Here is a 23,587-nt window from a genome sequence, read left to right on the forward strand (position 1 = left end):
CGTTCGTGCTGCTGAAACTAGGTTAGCAGTGACGTCACGGATTCCTCTCACCAAAATCCAAAATCTGGCGACTGTGTGAGAGTTGTGCCAGCGTCAGTCACAGCCGTGCCCAACCGCAGAGCAGCAGGGTCTGTGCTGATGCTAGCGATACCCAGGCCTGAAAACTGAAGTCACGGTCGCGAGCTGGAGAAGTTTCTTGGTATTTCTTGTGGATGTAGTGAGCCCACATGTCCTGATCCATTACTTCTGAGATTTTGCTTCTTACTTGCTTGGAGCTCATCCAGTCTAGTCTGCCGCAGCAGACAAACTAAATACCTACCATTTACACGAATTCACCCTGTGGATATTATCCACCCAATTAGCTCCGGACATAAGCTTTGAATAGACTGAGGAAACCCTGCTGTAGGGAGGAGCTTCGCCAAGCCAGCAGACTCCCCGGAAAAAACAGGGATTCACTTCAAATTTCACACCTTACAAAAACAACCCGGAGATATTACAAAAAGAGAAACGGGTCCTTGAGAATATTTCCAGCCTAGCCTCTCGCTCGTCGACAAGATTTTGAAGCAAAATTTGGAGAGGTGATTTCGCTCAGAGTGCACACTCACTTGAAGACTACAGGTAAGATATACAATTCAGATTATGTCAAGTTGATAAAAGTTGCGCCATCTAGCGCGACCAACAGTTTTTGTTGTTGAAAATGATGCTGTTTGTCTGTGCCATTCCGTCCATGGATAAATTGAGACCCTCTCATGATCTCCTCGATCGATGACGCCTTATCGTGCAATAATGTTGTGACGTGTCGTGTTGCTCGGTTTTCCTGGTTCGAGTCCTGGTTCTGGCACTTATGGTGGTCCGGTCCTTGAGTGAGATACTTTACTTGTTGCTTTGACATTCGGATGGGACAGTGTATGGCCTACGAAAAAGTGAATTTTAATTTATTTGAATAATAGCACTTGGTAGTGCACGTTGAAGACAATGGACACTATTGGTAATTGTCCAAGACCAGTCTTCTCACTCGGTGTATCTCGACATATGCATAAATCAACAAGCCTGTGAAAATTTGATCTCAGTATTGGTCGTCGAAGTTGCGAGATAATAATGAAAGAAAAAAACACTTTTGTCACACGAAGTTGTGTGCTTTCATATGCTTGATTTCGAGACCTCAAATTCTAAATCTGAGGTTTCGAAATCAAATTCGTGGAAAACTACTTCTTTCTCGAAAACTACGTTACTTCAGAGGGAGTCGTTTCTCAGAATGTTTAATTATACTTACTGGTTCACCGAGTAAGGTTTTATGCAAACAATTATATTAAGTAATTATCAGTAGTGTCCACTACTTTTAAAAGGTTGTAATGGCTCACGATGATGAACAAATCGTCTAATTTTGCTAATGGTCTCCCATAATCACCCACGTCAAACATTCCACACACAGGAGGTAGTGGGACTGGCCCTAATTATGAGTATCCGAATCACAGACTTGACAAGTTGAAAGAAGTCACCCTTAAAACTTTGCAATTGAATTGAATGAATGTGACAACTCGCAGGCATTTGCATCCGACATTTTGTTTCCAGTGAATCAACGTTTCCGTTGTTGTCCCTCTTCACTTCAGTGAAAAAAAAACCATAATCGGACATGTGCAGGGAAGATGATAATGCATAGAGTTACCTTAAAATAACCTTAACATTAAAGGCAGTGGACACTATTGGTAATTACTTAAAATAGTTATTATCATAAAACCTTACTTGGTGACGAGTAATGGGGAGAGGTTAGTAGTATAAAACATTGTGAGAAACGGCTTCCTCTGAAGTGGAGTAGTTTTCGAGAAAGAAGTAATTTTCCACGAATTTGATTTCGAGACCTCAAGTTTAGAATTTTGAGGTCCCGAAATCAAGCATCTGAAAGCACACATATTCGTGTGATAAGGGTGTTTTTTCTTTCATAGTTATCTCGCAACTACGACGACCAATCATGCTCAAATTTTCACAGGTTTGTTATTTCATGCATATGTTGAGATACAGCATGTGAGAAGACTGGTCTTTGACAATTACCAATAGTGTCCGTCTTTGTGGTGTTGTTCTGTCTGAGTTTGACTTGCTCTATGGTTTGACAGAGGGGATGGGTGGAGAAATAATCCATTCTGAGCTTTTCTCCAGAAGACGATCAGAGCATACTGATCGAAACGTCGAGTTGAAACCTATATTTCTTTTCAGAACTACCCCCAACTCAATTAGTGATTATCATTACCTGGTGTTACCGCAAACCTTCAAAGTTTCAAATCCTATGTTCTGAACTTGTCAACATACGGTAATTTTTGCGGGTAGCACCATCTTCTTTGAGTGTTGTTGGTTCTGAGAAGAACCGCCATTGGTGATGACAACTCAACGTTTTGATCAGTGCTCCGATCGTCTTCAGAAGACGGCCAGTCAGGTCGTCTACAGGAGAGCATACTGATCGAAACGGATTAATGACATAATTTTGTGAATTGTTCACTTTGAAGAAACAATACACTTCAAACGGAAACACGTCCTAGTAATAATCGACACTCACCATCTTAAAACTTGACAAGGCGGAAGGATACACTCGCACTAATGGAACTTGTTGATACTTTATTTTATGCGATAAATTCCAATTCTTCCTGTGCCTTTCCTTTTACCGGTTATCCGGCACTACAAAACAATAGGTGATAATTTGTCATAATGCAGTTGTCACTGTCAGTTTAGTCTTTAAATCAAGTCGGTAATTGTTAAGCGCGTTTTAGTTACGGGTACGGTACAGTATGGGTGTGTTAGTCTACCTACGACCGTTGCATGAACGATAATAGCATTGTGACTGTTGTATGAACGGCATAATGTGTGTTTGTAACAGGCAGCGCTAACGACTTCTCATCAAGTCTACTATCAGTTGCGCCGGTCTGGGCGTAAAGATGTGTGGAAGGAAAAAGGAAATTATGTTAGGCTGTCAATACACCCATAGACCGATCAAGCATGACATGTATTCGAGTTGGTTCTGTTGAAATTGGGATGCAGAAATACTTAACAGCGTTTTTGTAATCGTTCCAATCCAATACAAGAATAAACATCCTGGGAAATAATTGAGCTGGAAGTATGGGGTGAGCAAAGTTTACATTGACACCCCCAAATTCCTTTATCCACTCCCATCAAGGTGTACATCAAAGTTTCGACACAGGACTTATTGCATGCACTTCAGCAGCCGATTTCACGAAACTTTACGCCGTGTGGCATAAGTTACTTTCGTGAAATTTGCTGCAGTACTTAGAAAAAAATAGCTAATTCAAACGCTTCCTGGGTCCGATTTTACCATCGTGCTAATGGATGTAGCATTGTGTACCCCTACCAAATACCCCACTGCTATTGTGTCTCCATCGAGTCCTTGAAATCTCAGGAGTTATTCGGATTCAGGGTGGGGTGGGGGGGGGGTTACTCTGTACAAGAGGAAAATAACACGGTGTTAGAGCATGGATGAAGGGTTAGAGTGGGGGGGGGGGGGGCACACCCACCATCAGTGCTACATATTGGACACGGTATAGATTACACAAAGAAAGAATTCATAGGTTGTCAATATTGCACCACTGAAATTGTATCGTGATTAAGATTTGTATGCATGAGGACGTCAGTCTCCGTTGCGCTGCCACACAGTGTCGCAACGAGGATGTTGATGACGTCCCACCAGTCCTACGGATAAGTTAAGAGCACTCTTTATTTAGCTCCATGTGAAGTTGCCCCAAGATTTTTTCTTTCCCAAGGAGCTGCCCCTGAACAATAATTTATGAGTAATTATTTGTAGTCAGTGCATGGTTTGCTGTTTTCGCCACATCATGCGTCCAGCTCGGAAGAATTTCTCACTTCAATGGTGGTATCCGTGCAAACTTATTTTCCACCATCGAGTAAATGGGAGACTTTGGAACGCTAGGTGGCAGCAGACTTACCAGGTAAATAGTCATTGTTTACGTAGTTCTGAGCATGCACAAATTATCGAGAACAATGGATTTTACCTGGTAAGTCTGCTCCCACCAAGCGTCCCAAAAGTCCGAGCGTATAGTCTTGTCAATGAAGGCTAGTTTAATTGAACATCTTTAGAAGGACACATTGTTTTAGCTCTGCATTAGATCATGCATGCTGTGGGCGAGCGTTCTGGTGCATCGAACGGCCTAGTTGCTGGTTCGAATGTAGTTCGAGTCCCGGTCGTGACACTTGTGTCCCTGTGTATGGGCAAGATACTAACTGCATTTGCTTCTCAACACACAGGAATAAATTGGTACCCGAGAAGAGACTTGAGGACAAGTCGTTTAATATTGTTGATAGCGGACCATCTGTTGTGAGACTGCTGGTTCCGATGGGACCGTTCACGAGAGAAGAAGTGGTCCAGCGCACTGGTGTTCTGATTAGCAGGGGTTCGAGTCCCAGTCATGACGAAGCAAGACACGTAACCGTTATTGCTTCTTACGTCGAATGGGACGTAAAGCCGTAGGTCCCGAGTGTTGCGTAATGCATATAAAATAAGACACATTGCTTAGATAATCAGCGCTTAGCTTGGTAGGACTCGAACCCACAACCTTGCGATTGCAAGCCCTGCAGTCAAACCACTTTAAAAAGCATTTTCTCTGAATGGCATTTCCGATTGGATGTGAAATTTAAAAACACTCAGTCATTAAATTGTATGTGCTCCCCACTTGCGCTTTTTCAGTTGCCATTTCTTTGACTGCTTTCTCCCGTTCTCATCAGAAGGATCTCCATGAGTCTAGAGCTAAGAGATGGTGTATTGTGCTAAGGTGTAAGGACAGATTAGCAAATGTGACAGCTAGAATCCGTGAACGGCCAGTACACATCTTAAGCCGATAAAGTGAACAAGACTTAAATCTACTCTTTAGCTCTTAGTTTTCTTTGAGCATCCCGAAGGGGAGTCCGGTTTGATTGTATAGAATCCAATGCAAGTGTGGTGTTGCAGATTATTGACGTGGAATGACAGAGATTAATGTGTCGAGTTTCCTGTGATGCGAAGATGATGCAATCGTATAGATTATGGTTTTTGAATTCTCATTGAAATCAATGGATTTCATGCTCGTGACGTCCTTTTTGTAGAGTGTCCTCGGCTACATGTGGTGTGGTCGGTACCAGCTCCTCATCGAAAGACGTTGGACTGGGCTGACGTATGGCAAGAGAATGTCAAGCAGATACCATGTGGCCATACAGTTCCAACACAAAGTTGTCCTTTGAAAAATATAACAAGCATTGGCAGCCATTTTGAATATTTTGAAAATTGCTCGTTGTTCTTTTTTTTTCTTCAAAAGATAAATCTACACGTTGGCCCTAATAGCAAAATCTTTCCCTTGCACACCCTGACTGCTCCAAATGCCATGTTATATCATCAGGCACATTCCCCCAAATCTTAACATATCACGACATTTTGAAAGCAGTTTCGGCTTCTAGCGGGGAAATACCCTGGAATGAGAGGAAGTGTGTGCGGGGGGATGGGGGATATGCGTTGAGTGAGCTGACGCTGAGCGTCCAGAATATTGGCATCTGGTATGGGCAGTGTTTTGTGCGCATCATTGACACAACACAACACAAGTCATCCAGATAGGTAAAATTAAGTGAGCTTTGTTTTATCTTCTCTGACACAGAGCATGGACTTCTCTGGTACAAATTATTTGTCTTTATCTCAAAGGAAGAAAGGGGAACATCTTGTAGTTATGGAGATTGTACTATATATACGATTTTATCGACCTTTGGTATACAGGAATGGGGCACAAATCAAAACTTATTCTCATTGACAGAAATAAGCAGAGTCCTGCATAGTCCAGGCTTCGGGATGGGAACATATTACTATTATTATTACGTGTTGATGTTTGGCTCAGCGGGAAGAAGGCGGTAATTTTAATGGGGCACAAATCGTTTTTGACAGGTGGTGACAGTTCCAACACAAAGTTGTCCTTTGAAAAATATAACAAGCATTGGCAGCCATTTTGAATATTTTGAAAATTGCTCGTTGTTCTTTTTTTTTCTTCAAAAGATAAATCTACACGTTGGCCCTAATAGCAAAATCTTTCCCTTGCACACCCTGACTGCTCCAAATGCCATGTTATATCATCAGGCACATTCCCCCAAATCTTAACATATCACGACATTTTGAAAGCAGTTTCGGCTTCTAGCGGGGAAATACCCTGGAATGAGAGGAAGTGTGTGCGGGGGGATGGGGGATATGCGTTGAGTGAGCTGACGCTGAGCGTCCAGAATATTGGCATCTGGTATGGGCAGTGTTTTGTGCGCATCATTGACACAACACAACACAAGTCATCCAGATAGGTAAAATTAAGTGAGCTTTGTTTTATCTTCTCTGACACAGAGCATGGACTTCTCTGGTACAAATTATTTGTCTTTAGCTCAAAGGAAGAAAGGGGAACATCTTGTAGTTATGGAGATTGTACTATATATACGATTTTATCGACCTTTGGTATACAGGAATGGGGCACAAATCAAAACTTATTCTCATTGACAGAAATAAGCAGAGTCCTGCATAGTCCAGGCTTCGGGATGGGAACATATTACTATTATTATTACGTGTTGATGTTTGGCTCAGCGGGAAGAAGGCGGTAATTTTAATGGGGCACAAATCGTTTTTGACAGGTGGTGTGTTGTGGCTGTCTTGACTAGCTCGCCCGACCTGCCCTCCTCCACAAGCAGTCACTAGAACTTTACATAGGGTCATGATCAAGACGGTCAATAGACCGTGTATAAAGTCTGGTGACGAAAGGGTCACCATTGAGCTTCCGGGCACCTCTATGATAAGTCAGACATAAACAAGAGAGATTGTTTGTTTGTTTTATTTCCATTTTATTATCTATTTCCATATCTACAACAACAAAAGTACATATTGATTACAAGTTAGTACATAAAGTTAAATGAGAAGTGAGGCGTTCAGGGTGCAATTTTGATTGATTTTTTGGGGTGACATAATATCGATGGACGATGGGACAAATACATTAAAGACGTTCAATGTATAAAACAAAACAATTACATCAAATCTGGAAACTAAATTATGAAAATATGAATTATTATTGCTCGATCTTGCTCAACATCCAGTTCGAAACGACGACTGTTGTACGCTATCTTTGTTTTTGTGTTTAAAGTCACGTTTACGTTTACGAGCATGAAGCATGGTTCCTCTCTTTTCTTTGCGTCTGCAACCATGGAGCCTCCATGCTCCAACCACATCCCGCCTTCAATTTCCCAAAGGAAATTACTTAAATAAAAAAAAAACGTGATCAAAACTTTCATTGCTGGCACTTGGCCGCCCAATCTCCCTCAAAATGTTTCTGTTCAGCATTGTTATTCTTTTTAAGTTAATCTGTTATGCATTGACAAATAGAAGCTAAGCACAATACAATGTTGCTTACAGAACAAGGGTTCAAGCCAAACTACCATGTCACATGTAAAATTTGTGACTGTATCCTGCTTACCCCTGCTAAGCAGACAGTTGTTAAGCCAAGATGCTTTTCTTAAAGTAGCTCTATGAATTTTTGGCCATACCACCAAAGCCAGAAAGTAGCCCATTGACTTCGTGAATCACCTTTCATATATTCAATAAGCCCGCGAACGAACGTATCAACACTCCTGGGGCTAACCAGTTTTTCCCCCGTTTTTTTTCACCCAAATTAATGTGACCAATAAATCTAAAAGATGTTTTATAGTCCACTAAACTTGCTAGGATGTTGAGAAGTAGTGCAATTGGAGGTTGCCAACATGGTTGGTATTTCACACCGCTTTCACGTGAGGTTAGAAACAATCATGTAACTGTTTCTACAAAGGACCCTAGACTACAGTATTGGGAAAATGAGTGGAACTAAAAAAAATGAATGATCTTGGAGACTCGAATCTAAAAGAACATTTATTTTTGGTTTAAAATACCCGTTTTTTGGTTAACGAATAACCCCGTTGAACTATTCAACTCAATGGCAATTATTTGAAACCTTTAGGAAATCGTATAATTCCATCAGCAAGGAAATCTAATAATACAGAACACACATTTGACTTACCCGAATCATGAATCACGTCTAATGTGACTTGCTTGAAGTCATTGTTGAGTTTCTCGTGTAGGCTCAACATTGTCAGACTGAATCAACTGTGTACTGAATATAACTCATTCACCGGGGAAATTAACAATTTTGGTCTGAATAATTTTTTTTAAAACATTGTGTTTCTTTTTGGCTTAAAGGCAGTGGACACTATTGGTAATTACTCAAAATATTTTTTTACATAAAACCTTACTTGGTATTGAGTAATGGATAGCTTTTGGTAGTATAAAACATTGTGAGAGACGGCTTATTTTTCACCAGTTTGATTTCGAGACCTCAGATTTAGAATTTTAGGTCTTAAAATCAAGCATCTGAACTTCGTGTGACAAGTATGTTTTTTCTTTCATTATTATCTCGCAACTTCGATGACCGATTGAGCTCAATTGATCACAGGTTTGTTACTTTATGTATGTTGAGATACACCAAGTGAGAAGACTGGTCTTGGACAATTACCAAAGATGTCCAGCGAGTCTTACGCTCTTCAATTACAAGGACTAAGTCACAAGGGAAACTGACTGGGTACGTGACGTGTACATTAATTTGGGATTGAACAAAGAAGATTTGATTTACAGTTCCAATGCGATTATGACTCAACCCATTGTAAAGTCAAAATGATTTACGTCATCGAAAAAGCAGCAGGGATATACTTATTAGAAAAAGTGTCACTACCGACCCGCTGCCAATTACGTGGTTCGAATTTGGCCTTCCCACACCGCCGTACGCCCAGTGGTCCCATGTTTAAGATTGTTCGAGTACCGTTCTTTCTACTCTTTCTATAATCTCGCGCGTTTCGAAAACTAGAAATGAAGACTACATTTTTGTAACACGAAGTTGTGTGCTTACAGATGCTTGATTTCGGGACCTCAAAATCTAATTCTGAAGTCTCAAAATCAAATATGTTTTATTTCTATCTCGAAAACTACGTAACTTCAGAGGGGACCTTTTTCCCACAATGTTTTATTCTATCAACAGCTCTCCATTGCTTTTTTCCAAGTGAGTTTTTATGCCAACAATTATTTGAGCAATTACCAATTACCAACAGTGTCCAGTGCCTTTAAATACCCCCATTGGAACATTTGGAGGGTGTTCAATTCTACATCATGTAATATTGTTTATATTATTCTTGCTAAAGAAATAGTAATCATTTTTAAATATTCCATTCCTAGGATAATGTTTAGTGTATTAAAACTTCTTGTGAACATTTTATGAAAGTTTTGCAGTTGTTCCAAACTTCTTCCTTCGCAACCTTTGAAAAAATGAATTTGATTTTGATAACTTTTGTGCAACTTGGACATAGAAACTGTTTTAATTTGCATATATGCAAATCTATATTCACGATTCGTTTCCACCTGGTAAGAAGAGGAATTGTTAGAAGGGAAGGACAAATACAAACGTTTTCTTTGGTGTATTGCTGTTGATGTATAGGACCTAGGCTCTGGGTCAAATCTGGCAGTTCCAGAAATTGAAGTTCGTCTTAACTTTATGGCTACATGCATTTAAGTCTTTACTAATTTCTCACTAACAAGCAAGTAGATCAAAATGGGAACATGCCAATTATTGTTTCCAAACAACATGTACTTATAGACGATAGAAAAAGTCGCCAAAAGGAAGTTAAGACGAGAGTGCATGAGCAGCTTTTGGCCCACGGCCTAAAACTTAAAACCCCTTTACCCCCACACCCATGCAATTACATGCTTTATACGAACCGAAACATTCCAAGATGGCTGCCCGATAATGTTACCTCAAAATGTGGGTAACATTAACCCGGTCGGGTCATTTCACTTTCTGCAGGAAACACGTTTTCTGCACCCAATCCGGTTATACTGTTAGTCTGAACAAGCTGCACCATAGGAACACATTGCAATATTATAATCTCGACGGATGTAGAAAAAACGTGTAAGGAAAGTCACAGTGGTAAAGAATTCTAAAATAGCTACACGTGCGCTGTCACAGCCTGACATAACCCCTTCACCTTTTCTAAACTTGTTGTAAAAAAGTATGTGCTGTTCAATTCGTTACCTTTTTAAAGGCACTTGGCACTATTTGTAACGTAACTACTCAAAATAAAAACGTACTTGGTAACGAGCAATGGAGAGCTGTTGATATTATAAAACATTTTGAGAAACGTCTCCCTCTGGAGTAATGTAGTTTTTGAGAAAGGTAATTTCCCACTCAAATAAAATTAAACGACTTATTGCATCAGAAAGCACACATATTTGTGCAAGGAGAGTGTTTTTTCTTATTTCATTATATTTTTGCAATATACGATAACCGATAAAGACAAAATGTTCACAGATTTGTAATTTTATGCATGTTAAATACACCAAGTGAGGATACTGGTCGTTGACAATTACCAAGGTGTCCAGTGACTTTAACAGTTTCTATAGGTAGCAATGTTCAGAGTATCAACTGCCTTTCTGGGTACTGAAATTTGAGGTTCAGATTTTATTTGGGGTTATGGCATTTGGACACGACTCGATGTGGAAGGAGGAAATTTTAAAGAAATAATGCAGTCACATTTAAGTTCCTCTAGTCCTTTTGGTTGGCAGTTTTGTTTCTTGTTTTCATAGCACTTCTATCAAATGTATGTGTGTACTACACAATTTAAATTAATTGTTTTAAAACATTAATACAAACTTGGCTATTTGGAATCTTATTTGATTAATATAAATATTGAAATTGTCAAAAATCTAAATGTTAAACAAAATATTCAAAACATCGTTAACATTTTCTTGGCACTTTAACTTCAATTAATTTCTTTATAGGATTTGAGGCATTGCATGGTGTTACCGCAAACCAAATAATGTTCTAATTTCTTTATTAGTTGTGTGCTTCAAATGTTGAATGGAAATTTCGAGGAAAACGAAAGAAAATTATTTGTTCAATCCCAAAGAGTATGTGATGACGTTCACAATCCATGTATTGTATTGTTGTCAAGAATACTGGATCAAGTAAAATCCTTGAAAAGTGGATTAAAGCAGGGAGTTCCGCACTTACGTCAATATTTCCCTTAAAGGCAGTGCACACTATTGGTAATTGTCAAAGACCAGTCTGCTCACTTGCTGTATCTCAACATATGCATAAAATAACCAACCTGTGCAAATTTTGAGCTCGATTGGTCGTCGGAGTTGCGAGATAACTATGAAAGAAAAAAAACACTCTTGTCTCACGCAGTTGTGTGCTTTCAGATGCTTGACTTCGAGACCTCAAATTCTAAACTTGAGGTCTCGAAATCAAATTCGTGGAAAATTACTTCTTTCTCGAAAACTACTCCACTTCAGAGGGAGCCGTTTCTCACAATGTTTTATACTACCAACCTCTCCCCATTACTCGTTAACAAGTAAGGTTTTATGATGATCATTATTTTGAGTAATTACCAATAGTGTCCACTGGATTTAAGCAGAGATTGGTTTGCTTATGATTGGTAACACAGCTAGAGCAATTCGGCATTTGCCCCGTTATGGGAGAATTGCCATCGCAAGCGAATAATTCAGAGATAAGAAGAGTCTTGAAAACCGGCCCATCAGTCAGAGAACGGGTTCAATTCCAACTCTCCCTGCACTTTTAAACATACTTGAAAACGCCCTCAACGGGTTGGCCCAGTAATGTCTGAACCAGGTGATAAAGAGAGCGCTGTCACCCAATGACCTCATTACCACTTTATTACACGAGGACGCTTTACTGACCACTTGATGACTTATTCCGTCGCGGCAGTCGACCACTGAAGTCATCGAAGCGTGTAAACTAAGAAGCAATAAAGCTCTAAAAACCAACACCCACCCACAGCAACTTACACCCTCCGAGAAAACTGTCGAGGGCTCGCGAATGAGTTTATAAATAGTTGGACAATTGGGTTACGAGAGAACCACACCAGCGGCACGCATCTGCTCCTCAGGCAGGGTATACTTGAACGCCGATCACCCCGCGGGTGGATGGGTAGCGACACGGTCTCAATTATCGGTGTGATTAAACTCTACGGTGTTATTTGCTCACGAAATCTCACGAGCTGATGGTTGCGGCACAATCGTCCTTTAAAGTTTGTTTATGAGCAGGACTTGCCATAACATCTTTTGAATTCAACAAGTGTTAATGATACCGTCGAACATCCTTTGGGGGTATATTTCTTAGGGAGTAGAATTCTAACTCCATGCTTCTACGAGACCACCAAGTGATTTTGTCATTATCTTCCTTCTCATCCACAGACGGAGAAGTCTTGTAACTTTTCGAAAACAATTTTGGTGAGATTTTTTCTTGTCAAAGCATCAAAATGACTACCAGATTTTCCACCGGTGCTTTCCGCCTCACCCTTGCCGTTGTTTGCATCCTCCTCGCCCTGGACCCAACCAGCTCTGCTCCGCTCGCACTCCGCATCAACGTCCCCATAGACACTCGTAAACAAGCATTTGTCCACCATCGTCCAGCCCCGCTCCCCATCTTTCAAGCAATCGTACCGTCCCAACCAACGGGAACAAACGACAGTGATGACGCTAAAGGTGACGGCGGACACCTTGGCCTGAAGTTCCGTGGACAGGATTTACCCCGGACGTTCGGAGCGTATGATCTGGACCAGAGCCGAGGGGTCAGCTTGCTTGAGCTGGCTGCGGCGACGGACACGGACTTGAAAGATGCAATGGAACCCTTCATGGCTGCTGATACGAATGGTGAGTATTTTTCTTTTCTTTTTCCAGAGTGACAACTCGAATTCAATATCTAACAATGGTGGTGTTTTTTTTCAGTAACAGAATTTATCTAGGGAGAGAAAAGGGGTTCGCTTCCTACTTATCTTTCTTCTGCTATTTTATGAATTTAAATAGTGGTTGAATTTGTGTGTAACATAAAGGACCTGCCGTCGATTTCACAAAGAGTCAGGACTCGTCTTATCTCGAGTTAAGACGAGGGATAACATTCCGTATGGCGCCACCACTTTTTCACTATTTTTACAAAAAAGGATATCTCATTGAGGTAAATTAGATACTATATTATTTCATATCAAATGAAAAAGTGGTGGCGCCATGCGGAAACTTTTCCAAGACGAGTAACTCGTCCTAACTTAGGATTAATCTTAAGGTCTGCATGCTACAGTGTAGGGTTGAGACTCGTCCTTAGTTAGGAAGAGTTTTGTGAAATTGAAGGCTGGTGTTTAAGCACTTGACGTTTCGATCTGTGTCCGCTGCCTGCCTTCGGGATACTATATAGTCAAAAGACCCGAGGACACTAACTGTAGTGACTGAAAACTAAACTCTTAAGAGTTTTTTTCCAACTGCAACCTTATTCCGTTTTTACCATTAACATTGTACGAAGCCTAAGCATGCATCCAGCTGATGCTCTATTTATGATCTATATAAATACCAAGCATCATATCATTCATGTTATAGGCTATTTATAAAGGCTTTTGTATATAATGAATATATTTCGCAGCTTTGTTGTTGTTATTGTTGTTAAAGGTATCATATTGTTGTTCATACGTAAAGTGAATGATCACACAGATGGTCTAAACAGATCGATTCGTTCGAAGACAACCCCACCTCTCCCCTCTCTTTCTCTATGCATGGAGGCAGATGCTTTATAGCCCTCCCTGTCCTCCTCTCTTTCTTCCCACGCACCCTTCAGAAGGTCATTTTCCTCTACTCCAGTGTCCTTCTGCTTCACACATTGTCTAAATCCTCATAGATTATCTTAAGATTACATGGAATTGTTCCCATCGTATTGTTGGATTGCTGTCAAGTGGGCTTGGAGCAGAGCGTGGTTTTTCGCCATACAGCACAATGGAAGATTGTTCAGTGTGGTTCCCATTCCATTTACTTTGAATTGCAGAGAAACAACCTTGCTTCTATTCTACAATAAACCATTATCTTTTTAAACCTTTAATTCTGTTTGAGAAAAAGATTGGCGACTTGAGTTTCGGGAAATCGGGTTTCCATTTGCATAATGACACAGTTATTAGTCAGGTTACATTGACCACAATAATTTAGACTTTGTGTTTTTTAATTAAATTCGATACTTGACGTGTGAGCTGTTTTGGTGTGAGAGAAAACGATATTTGAACCTTCGACCTCTGGATTAGCCTCCTCCGTTATGGTTCTACCATGGTTATACCAACCGAGCTACATTTCTTAGTTGGCGATCATCTTTGTTCGCCGGGGGGGGGGGGGGGGGGTGGGGGATGCCATCCAGGTATCGGCAGTCTCCATTAGTTCTCCATAAGCGGTTCGATCTCAACATTTAACCATGGAGCTCCGTAAAGCCAAATACAGGCCTGACCTCACTGTGAGGCAACGAAGGTGATTGCCTTCATGCCCCCTGGTCATTGCCTTGGTGCCCTTGAAATGCTCCAGTAGAAATTAACAATTTCCTCCTAGGGTGCCCTTAATATCCAAGGCCTTGGTGCCTTTGCCCTTCCAAAAACGAAGAATACAGGCCTGCAGGGATCACGACAACATCTGGGAAGCGGCAGTGTGCAGGATCAAAGGGGTTGTGCAGGAAATTGTTAATTAAGATCATTAAATCAAAGAAGTGGAGATGGGCATATCACCTGGCAAGATGGCAACAGGTGGACATGCAAAACACCAAGTGGACTTAAAAAAAAAAAAACAAGAACAAGAAAATGAGAAACAGAAGTTGCAAACAAGAAACAACTGAAGATTATGCAATGGACATTTTGTGAAAAGGCTGTACTCCAGCAGTGGAGTGAAACAGGACATACATAAGAAATCAAGAATTACATTACCCAACGATGACTTTCCGATTGTAACTATCTCAACCGGACGGTTTAAAGTGATACAGCGCATCGAACGGTGGTTTGAGTTCGTCGTGAAGTGTTTTTCAATTTTTTTTTTCCGGGCGCGATATTTTTTGTCCGGCGCACGACGATTTTGTCCGGGCGCGGCATTTTTTGTCCGGGCGCATTTGGTATTTTGAGAATTTTGTCCGGGCGCAGCGCCCGGACAAAACCGCATGTGGAGAACCCTGGTTTAATAATAATATTGTCTTCAAAAATACCGAATTCACACAAATAAATAAATAAATTTATTTTGCTGGTGAGACAACATTTTGAAAGTTAAACACTCAAAGTTTCACTTTGCACCAGTTACTGTACTGTGGACATAAGACAAGGCAAGCCTTGACTTATTATATAAATAAACATGTCACACCAGTCAAGTCATTATGTGATTCATGCTTGACTATTTCCAAGTGGTTTATAAACTCTCTCCATCAAGAAGCCGATAAAAGGTGCCCTCACTTCACTCTGTCAGAAATTCACTCCATCCCTGAACACTTGAAGAAAAGAAAAAAATCCCACTTGAGATTTGTTTTTGAGACGTCACGTCGGACTTGAATGCGGACAAAGGACTGGAAATCCAATTAAAACATTATTCCCATGACCTGCAGTGACCTCATGGAAATTTTATAAACAAACACATTCTCCTTTCATGTTACTTTACCGATGGCCTTTAACGGTTTGAATGGAAGGAAATGTCAATTTCTTGTGGGAAAGAAACAGTACCTGCTGTGAGACGAGATTTGTAGCAGAGCTCTCAGGTTATATTTAAACATTTCGCTATAGTGAAGAACCATTCGTACAGCAGTTTAATTGTCTGTGTTAAAACGAATTCAGATCACTATACAAATATAAATTTCTCTGCTAAGGGCGAACTGTGAGCCACCTTTTATCCCAAAATACACATATGCATAATATTTTTAGTCTTAAATTATTTTAGTGAAAACAACTGAAAACTGTACAGGCCCTTCTACCACAGGTCAACAATTTGTGGCAGTTTGCAAAAAGGTTAATTCTATTGTTTATATCTCTATATGTTTTTCTCATCATTCATACGTTTCAGAGGTACACATTTGAAACATAGATATTCCTGTTGGTTTGCCTTTCAGTGACGCAGATAATACATAGGCGTTCTTTTTGGTGTCAGAAGTGGGATATCAACCAGTCTGTAAACCACGTCGTTTATTGTTGAACTCATAACCTTGAGCAAGATTTGTCGTGCTTTATCAAACATTCGTGGTAACAGTTCTAAGATGTATTGTATTAATTTTGCCTTTACTCTTTGTGTGTTAGCACTGTACACTCGGTACTTTACCGAGTCCCGTTAAAAATGATCACAGGCATATTACTCGGTTGGTATTCGAACCCACGACCTTTGAAATTCTCGAACAGTGTCTTATCAACCGAGACCACCGAGATTGCCCGGTAGCTATAGAGGCAGTTCAAAAATGATTCAGTAAAATTTTAGCAATTCAACGCAACACAATGGCCACTGTTTTACCTCCATGGTTATATCGCCACTTACTCATTTTCCTAGTGTACAAGTATGTAGAAGAGTAACTTGTGCATAATTCTTAGTTCAAATGTTCGGGGATAAGTTCGGAAGTTCATAATTGGGAAGTCCGGTAAGACATAACGTTGTGGTTATGCTAACAATAAGATTTATGTAGCTGCTTTTGTGGGCTAGACTGAAATCTTTTAAACATTTATGTTTGCGGTTTAGGTGTGACAGTAAATCCAGATGCCATATGTCGTCGTCTGGATCAGTATAGTTAAAGGCAAACTATACGATTTTATAATTGGTTTTCTGAAGAGTAAATTTGATTTACAGCTTCCATTGTTAGGAAGAAACCCACTGAATCATCAACGTAGAAGTAACACGGCTTTTATATTGAACAACATGTAAAAATCCCTGTCATGTTTTGATCCGGGATTTTGTTTTGTTCGTGTATTGCTTTTTGTTTTTTTAATGCAGCAACCAAATTTTAAAAACGGAGGGGTGGGGGGGGGGGGGTCGTTCTATTTTCTCGACAGTACTTTAATTCCTTTGAATGAGAAGAAACATAACAAGTTGCCTTTTCGATAATTACCATTCCGATAATTAATAAAATTATTTGCCTGAATTGAAATGTTTGTGGCTCCACTACCCATCCGTGCAGTGCACCTTTTATGTATAAAAAAATACTCCAACGTGAACAACAAAGAAATGTAACGTAACACACTGCTGGTGTTTGTGTGACAAGTTTGATGGATGTTTGCGAAATTAGTAATCCAACATGGGGTTCAATGCATTGCCACCCGAACAAAATGTTGAGCCCGTGGCTGGATCCAATGTTGATCAATCATGTTTCAAAATGCAACCCTGCTGTATATTTATGGGGCATTTTGCCAAATTATTGTTATATCTTCATGGCAATAAAACCAAAAGGGACACTCAAAAGCAACTGTGACCCACTTTTAAGGCCTGCAGATACCTTTGCAGCCTTCTCCCTTACCAGTGGTCCGCTGGCCAAATGCCAACTAAAACACTCGAGGACCAGTTAAAATTCAAATGAAGGGGTCGATTTCACAAAGAGTTAGGACTATATAGTCCTAACTTAGGACTAGTCCTAGGAGATATTGAAAACGTATTGCTATAGTCCTAAGTTAGGACGACTAACTCATCCTAACTCAAGATCAGACAAGTCTAAACTCTTTGTGAAATCCAGTTAATGTTCAGTGTTGAAAAAGTATGTATTGACTTGTAAGAAAGCTGGTTGACTAATGAAGAGACAAACTAACTGTCCAGCTGGCTATATTATAGCCACTGAAAAGGAAACCCTGCTTTGTAGAGCAGACAATGAGGAAATGTCAGTTCTAGATGTGGGTGGAAAACCCCGTGTAGGGATACAGACTGAAAATACACAATCAACATGCGAGGGTTCTGTCCAGGATTCGAACCGGGGTCCACAGAGGTGAAAGACAGGGGAACATTGTGCCAAACATGAATGTCATGCTTCAAACTAATAGTACATTCAAGACAGTGGACACTATTGGTAAATTGTCAAAGACCAGTCTTCTCACTCAACATATGCATCACATAACAAACTTGTGAAAATTTGAGCTCAAACGGTCGTCGAAGTTGCGAGATAATAATGAAAGAAAAAAACAACCTTGTCACACGAAATTGTGTGCTTTCAGATGCTTGATTCGAGACCTCAAATTCTAAATCTGAGGTCTCGAAATCAAATTCGTGGAAAATTATTTGTTTTCTCGAAAACTACCTTACTTCAGAGGGAGCCGCTTCTCACAATGTTTTATACCATCAACAGCTCCCCATTGCTCGTTACCAAGTAAGGTTTTATGCTACTAATTATTTTGAGTAATTACCAATAGTGTCCACTGCCTTTAGATAGTTCTACGATACTAAATTATGCTTTCCTTAGAATCCATTACCTTCTGGCTTGAAATAAGTATGTGGGTATCTTCGGACAAGTACATCCGTCGATTTTTGCAAAGTTTCAAAGGTGTACTTTTCCACGCTCTATGTTATTATTCAACAGCTGGGCTGGATAAAACAATGGTAGGGTCATTCAATCGGAATGTAATTTGAGGACAAAATCCTAATGAAATTAACATATTTAAGTCATAATAGCAACTAGTTGGTAACATTCCGGTGAGGTTTAGTGTTAGAATTTGGGTTATAGGGATAGCCAGGGTTAGGGGAACTAGGGTTAGGCAGTGGGGTTGTGGTAGGGTTAACTTGAATTAAAAAATCAAATAATGAATCTCATGATAATTCAGTCGTGCATGTTCCCATGCATGTAAGTACTTTAAGGTTGAAACATTCCACGGTGTCTAGTTGATTCTTGTAGCTTTTATTTGAAATCAATCCCAAATTTAACCTTCAACTCCTAGTTGGAGACCGATTTGTTATACTCATTGCATATTGTGTGATTCCTTGAACCAGATTTGCCATGTTGTCAAGCTGTGATCACTCTTGAAGCCAGTTAATTCTTAAAGCACCGCTTTGCCACATCTTTCCCTGCAATTTGTTGTATTCCAAAGGCCGGGATATTCTACTGGCCTTTTCTCTCGTTCTGCTGCGATTTGAAACCCTCACTGTATCTTTAAATTGTCTTGAGGTTTCTTGTTGTTTTCTCCTTCAGTGGCCCTTTGGTCTTCATGTTTTTGGAATATTTTGGCGAATAAGTTTAAAGACAGAATAGTTTCATTCCGATCTTCTAGTTTTCAAACCAAACTGTTAATTTTTCATCAAATCTGGTTTGTTAGCAGTTTATACTTTTCGACTTGTGCCCGTTTTTGTCAGCTTGTTCTGATTTCGGCAAGCGGAATAAGCAATACTTGATTTGTGAGGTCTAGAATGCAGTTTCTTCGACTCTGACCGTACTTCAGATGAAGGTGATTCCAGGATAGGCATGGCATGTATTTGGTGAGCTTTCAGGCATGTATTTGGTGAGCTTTCAGGGTAATATAATGTTGGTAGAGTCGACTAATGTCATAATAAGGTCACGGGGCTGACCAAACTTCCTCTTTACAGAAACGTTATTGTAAGAAGGCAGCAAAACAATGAAACACAAAGCAGAAATGAGGTTCAGGACTTAGACATTTTTAATAAGATGACAGCAAAAAAAAAAAATCAAACTAGAAAATGAGATTGAACTTCAATTTGCTCAATATAAAGTGCTCAAGGAATGACTGACAATATTTGGAGAAGTACAACATGTGTACATTACCTTTAACCATGACCGGACCATTGGCAATGTTGATGCTATATAGCTCATCGATGACTTAGGGCTGTTGATCTCCCATGACCCCGTGGGATGACAACCTGCCTTGAGAAATAATCATACACACTCTTTTTCCCTTTGACATTGAGCTGTATTTATTTTTGTAAACTGGGTTGTTTGGGTGTTTATATTTTCGTAAATTTTCTTCTTTGAATGCCCTCCATGTTGGGCTCTTGTCAGTGTGGTTGACACTGAATGACGCACCCAGAAAATAGTTTTGGGTTGGGTTGACAAGAAACATGAATAGTTCTGCCTTTGGTGGAAGGTGGGTGTGATGGTGTTGGTGATGGGTGGGGGTTCAAGTAAAATACAAAGTCAAACACTAATCCGGCAGGATTTGAGTGCGTTCCAATTCCCTTTTTATAACATAAAGTGGCATTTTGTAAAAATGTGCCTTCGCTTTTAGTTTTGTGTTACACTTGTGATTTTGTTCTTACTATTTGGTAGGACTTCGGGTCGGGGGGAGGGGGGGGGGGTGTTGGTTTATACGCGTATGAGATTTTAAGAACAATGGGAGTGAGAGTCTCTTCCTTCCTCCATGGTCTTGGCAAGTTCTCTTGTCGAGTGTTTAAGTCGATCCCTTTTAAGAGAGAAAGTGGGATTATACATTGGATGTGGTCTAAAAGGGGGCAGGACTTTGAAATTGTTTCGGCTCTTTATTTAGGAGAAAGGCGAGCGGTGAATGTTCGGCACAAGTGAACAGCATCAATGATCAAAACGGGCAGTTAAAATGATCCGCGTTGAGTCATCGGCCAGAGATGCACACAAAACCCGCAAAGTTGGAACATATTGTCCTTGTTTCCCAATCCCGTATAAACCAAGACAGAATAGAATCTGTCCTCCTTTAAAGATGAGTGTGGTCTCACAAAGGAGTGAAGACCCGTCCATAAGACGGGCTTAATCGGCTTTGCTTCACTCTCCTATCCCCTGCATGTGTGGTCCACCCTGAAACATCCAAAGCAACTCGGAAACTTCTAAGGATACTTAGCCCGTCTTCTTTTATTTATACTTTGGTTGAGGCAAAGCCACCCACTTAAAGGTGTCTTGTTTGCGCTAAGTATTTAAATTGCAAAGCTTTGGCGACCGGTTGTATCTCGTAAGTGTTGAGTTCTATTCAAATGTTATTTACTTCCCGTGTGCTTAGATTGCAGTTTATGGTTATATACAACATGTAGAAGTGAACCGTGAAAGTTACGACTGCAATTTACACCCTTTCGTTATGCACTTAAAACGTATTTCACAGTTTTTTAATGAATGCATTTTGCCCAATTATCCGGCAATGAAACCAAGTGACACATTATAAAAGCGCCCGGCACTGTGACCCGTAGGCCTAAAATGGTGCAGAGATGAAAATCATCAGTTTGGGGGTAGGGGGTGGGTTTTTTTTTTTTTTTTGGGGGGGGGGTCTACACTGAAAGCCCAATCCACATTGAGAGGGCTGTGTCCAGGAGTCGATTGTACAGGGTCCAATAGGTTAAAAAGGTAAAGGGAAGACATCACTAGGCCAACTTGAATGCAAACAAAATGTACATTTCACGTATTAGGCCTATTTGGACTACATTCTTAAAGACACTGGACACCATTGGTAATTGTTAAAGACCAGTCTTCTCACTTGGTGTTTCACAACATATGCATAAAATAACAAACTGTAAAAAGTTGAGCTCAATTGGTCGTCGAAGTTGCGAGATAATAATGAAAGAAAAAACACCCTTGTCACACGAAGTTGTGTACTTTTAGATGCTTGATTTCGAGACCTCAAGTTCTAAACCTGAGGTCTCGAAATCAAATTCATGTAAATTACTTCTTTCTCGAAAACTATGTTACTTCAGAGGGAGCCGTTTCTCACAATGTTTTATACTATCAACCTCTGCCCATTACTCGTCACCAAGAGAAGTTTTATGCTAATAATTATTTTAAGTAATTACCAATAGTGTCCATTGCATTTAAGCAGCTGAGATAGACAATCGTACATGTAAGATCAAAAGCAAATACAAATTGTGTACTTCTTTTTCGTTTGAAGCTTGTAGGTAACTTCGGAAAATTACATTTGATTTTTATTCCATAATTTTTTTCTTCTTCAAGTTGACTTTATTAATAACGAGCTTTTGAAATGGATATATGTCTCATAAAAAATAAAAATGACTTTAGTATAATCTTTACGATCAGAGTAACTTTACAGACTAAAATTTAACAATTGTTTTTTGACTAGTCCTATTAATATGAAAGTTTATTGAAGTCAATGTTTGAACAATTATAGGAATGTGTGTAACTGACTTAGTATTATCGAAATAAAACACACTAAAGTGAAGTAACCGGACTCGAGAGTGATATATTTTCCAACAACACGAAGCAATAATATAGGTGAGGTTTTGGGTAGTACCATGTGAAAATCTCTTTTGGTTTATAGTGTCGGTTCCGAAAAGAAACTGGTTGGTTGCTGACAACTGCTTTAGATTTGTTAATTGCTTCAGTCGAATAAATTGTGCCTTCTTTACAAACAATGATTGAAATGTCATGCTAAATCAGTGCACTTAGTGTTCAATCATTACAAATTAGTTTGAAAGTACCCGGTTCCCCCAATCTGGCACCACCTGTTGCTTCCTTGATCCCGGTTTACTTCGGTATCCTTCCGTCCCCTCACGCCCTCTATTGACGCCCATGTCTCGCCCATTCCTCAAATTCTCCCCAATGCTCCCCTCCTCGTTTAGTGCGAAAGTTCCCCCACCCCAGATAATCCCATTAGGCGTCACTTCAAAATCTACCCAATGACTCCATTACTTACACGACCTGTCAGTTCACGATTTGTCCAGGGTCTAAACGTCAGAACATTAACTACTTTTTTCCTGCATTATTTGTCTCTTTCAGGTGACAACATCCTATCACCGAAGGAGTTTACCGAAGCACCGTGGATCTTTGATGCTGGGGGTATAACTCTGATCGATTCAGTCCCGGAGCCTTCGATGGACGGCCCGCTTGAGACCGACAAAGATCCACTGCCATAAAAAAACATCCACCATCACCGGACGATGTCGAACATCTTCAAAACCAACCGCATTGCCCATTCGCAAATGGGCTCACTTCAGTGGTGGGTGTATGAAGTACCCATCTCTTTGTGAAAGAACACTTTCTAGCATGTTTTTATATTTTATAAAGTTATATGCCGTTCGTGTGAATGAACTTTTGGTGCCCAATTGATGCTGCATGTGATGACGTGTATGACACAATAAATCATTGAAATAAGTAGGGAAGAATCCATTCTGAAACACGGTGGTTTTTTTTTTTAATGTTTTTTGTTGTTGTATTTTTGTAAACTTTTTTAGTGTGGGAAGGCTCAGGCTCAGAATGAGTCTGTAAAGAACTAACATTGTTCAACATGCGTTGAATTTCAAATAATATATAAAACTCTCTAGTTTTGCATGCAGACAGAAAAACATTAGATAAGCTTGAAACTTACAGGTGAAAGACCGACGCCATGTTTTGTTAAGAAACATGTTTGACCTGAAATGATTAAGCGAAATTTACAAAAATATAACTTTAAATCAACAGTCTTTTGTTTGTTAACCCCATAGATATTGCCAGTTTGTTATAAAGGTATTATTTATTCATTAGGGTTCACTAAAAAATTAGTATAGCAGTCCTTATTTTCATACACTGATGGATGGGTTGTTTGCTGATTGCCAAACAATAACAAAATGTTGCGGTTTTTTGTGATAGAGAAGGGAATTCCATAGCCGTAATTCCAACCATATTTATATTGCAACGATTTGAGTTTAAACTTTCACTCTCTGATTAGAAAACAAAACAAATGAAGTTTAGTACTATTTGTGTTCGAAAACCTTTTAATAGTCTTATAGACAGTGGACACTATTGGTAATTGTCAAAGACAAGTCTTCCCACATGGTGTATCTAAACATATGCATAACATA

General features: G+C 39.8%; 1 protein-coding gene across 2 annotated transcripts; it reads left to right on the forward strand.

The window, feature by feature from the left end:
* On the forward strand, positions 1-23,587 carry LOC117307296. 2 transcript variants are annotated; one of them, XM_033792013.1, is made up of 3 exons: positions 1-618; positions 12,296-12,754; positions 22,527-23,587. In XM_033792013.1, the coding sequence occupies exons 2-3, from the start codon at positions 12,361-12,363 to the stop codon at positions 22,661-22,663; spliced, it is 531 nt and encodes a 176-aa protein (XP_033647904.1). In that variant the 5' UTR covers positions 1-618; positions 12,296-12,360; the 3' UTR covers positions 22,664-23,587. The 2 variants fall into 2 exon arrangements, with proteins under 2 accessions (XP_033647904.1, XP_033647905.1); XM_033792014.1 differs by lacking the exon at positions 1-618 and having other exon boundaries at positions 11,774-12,754.

Source organism: Asterias rubens, chromosome 2 (assembly GCF_902459465.1).
Source record: "Asterias rubens chromosome 2, eAstRub1.3, whole genome shotgun sequence".
NCBI lineage: Eukaryota > Metazoa > Echinodermata > Asteroidea > Forcipulatida > Asteriidae > Asterias > Asterias rubens.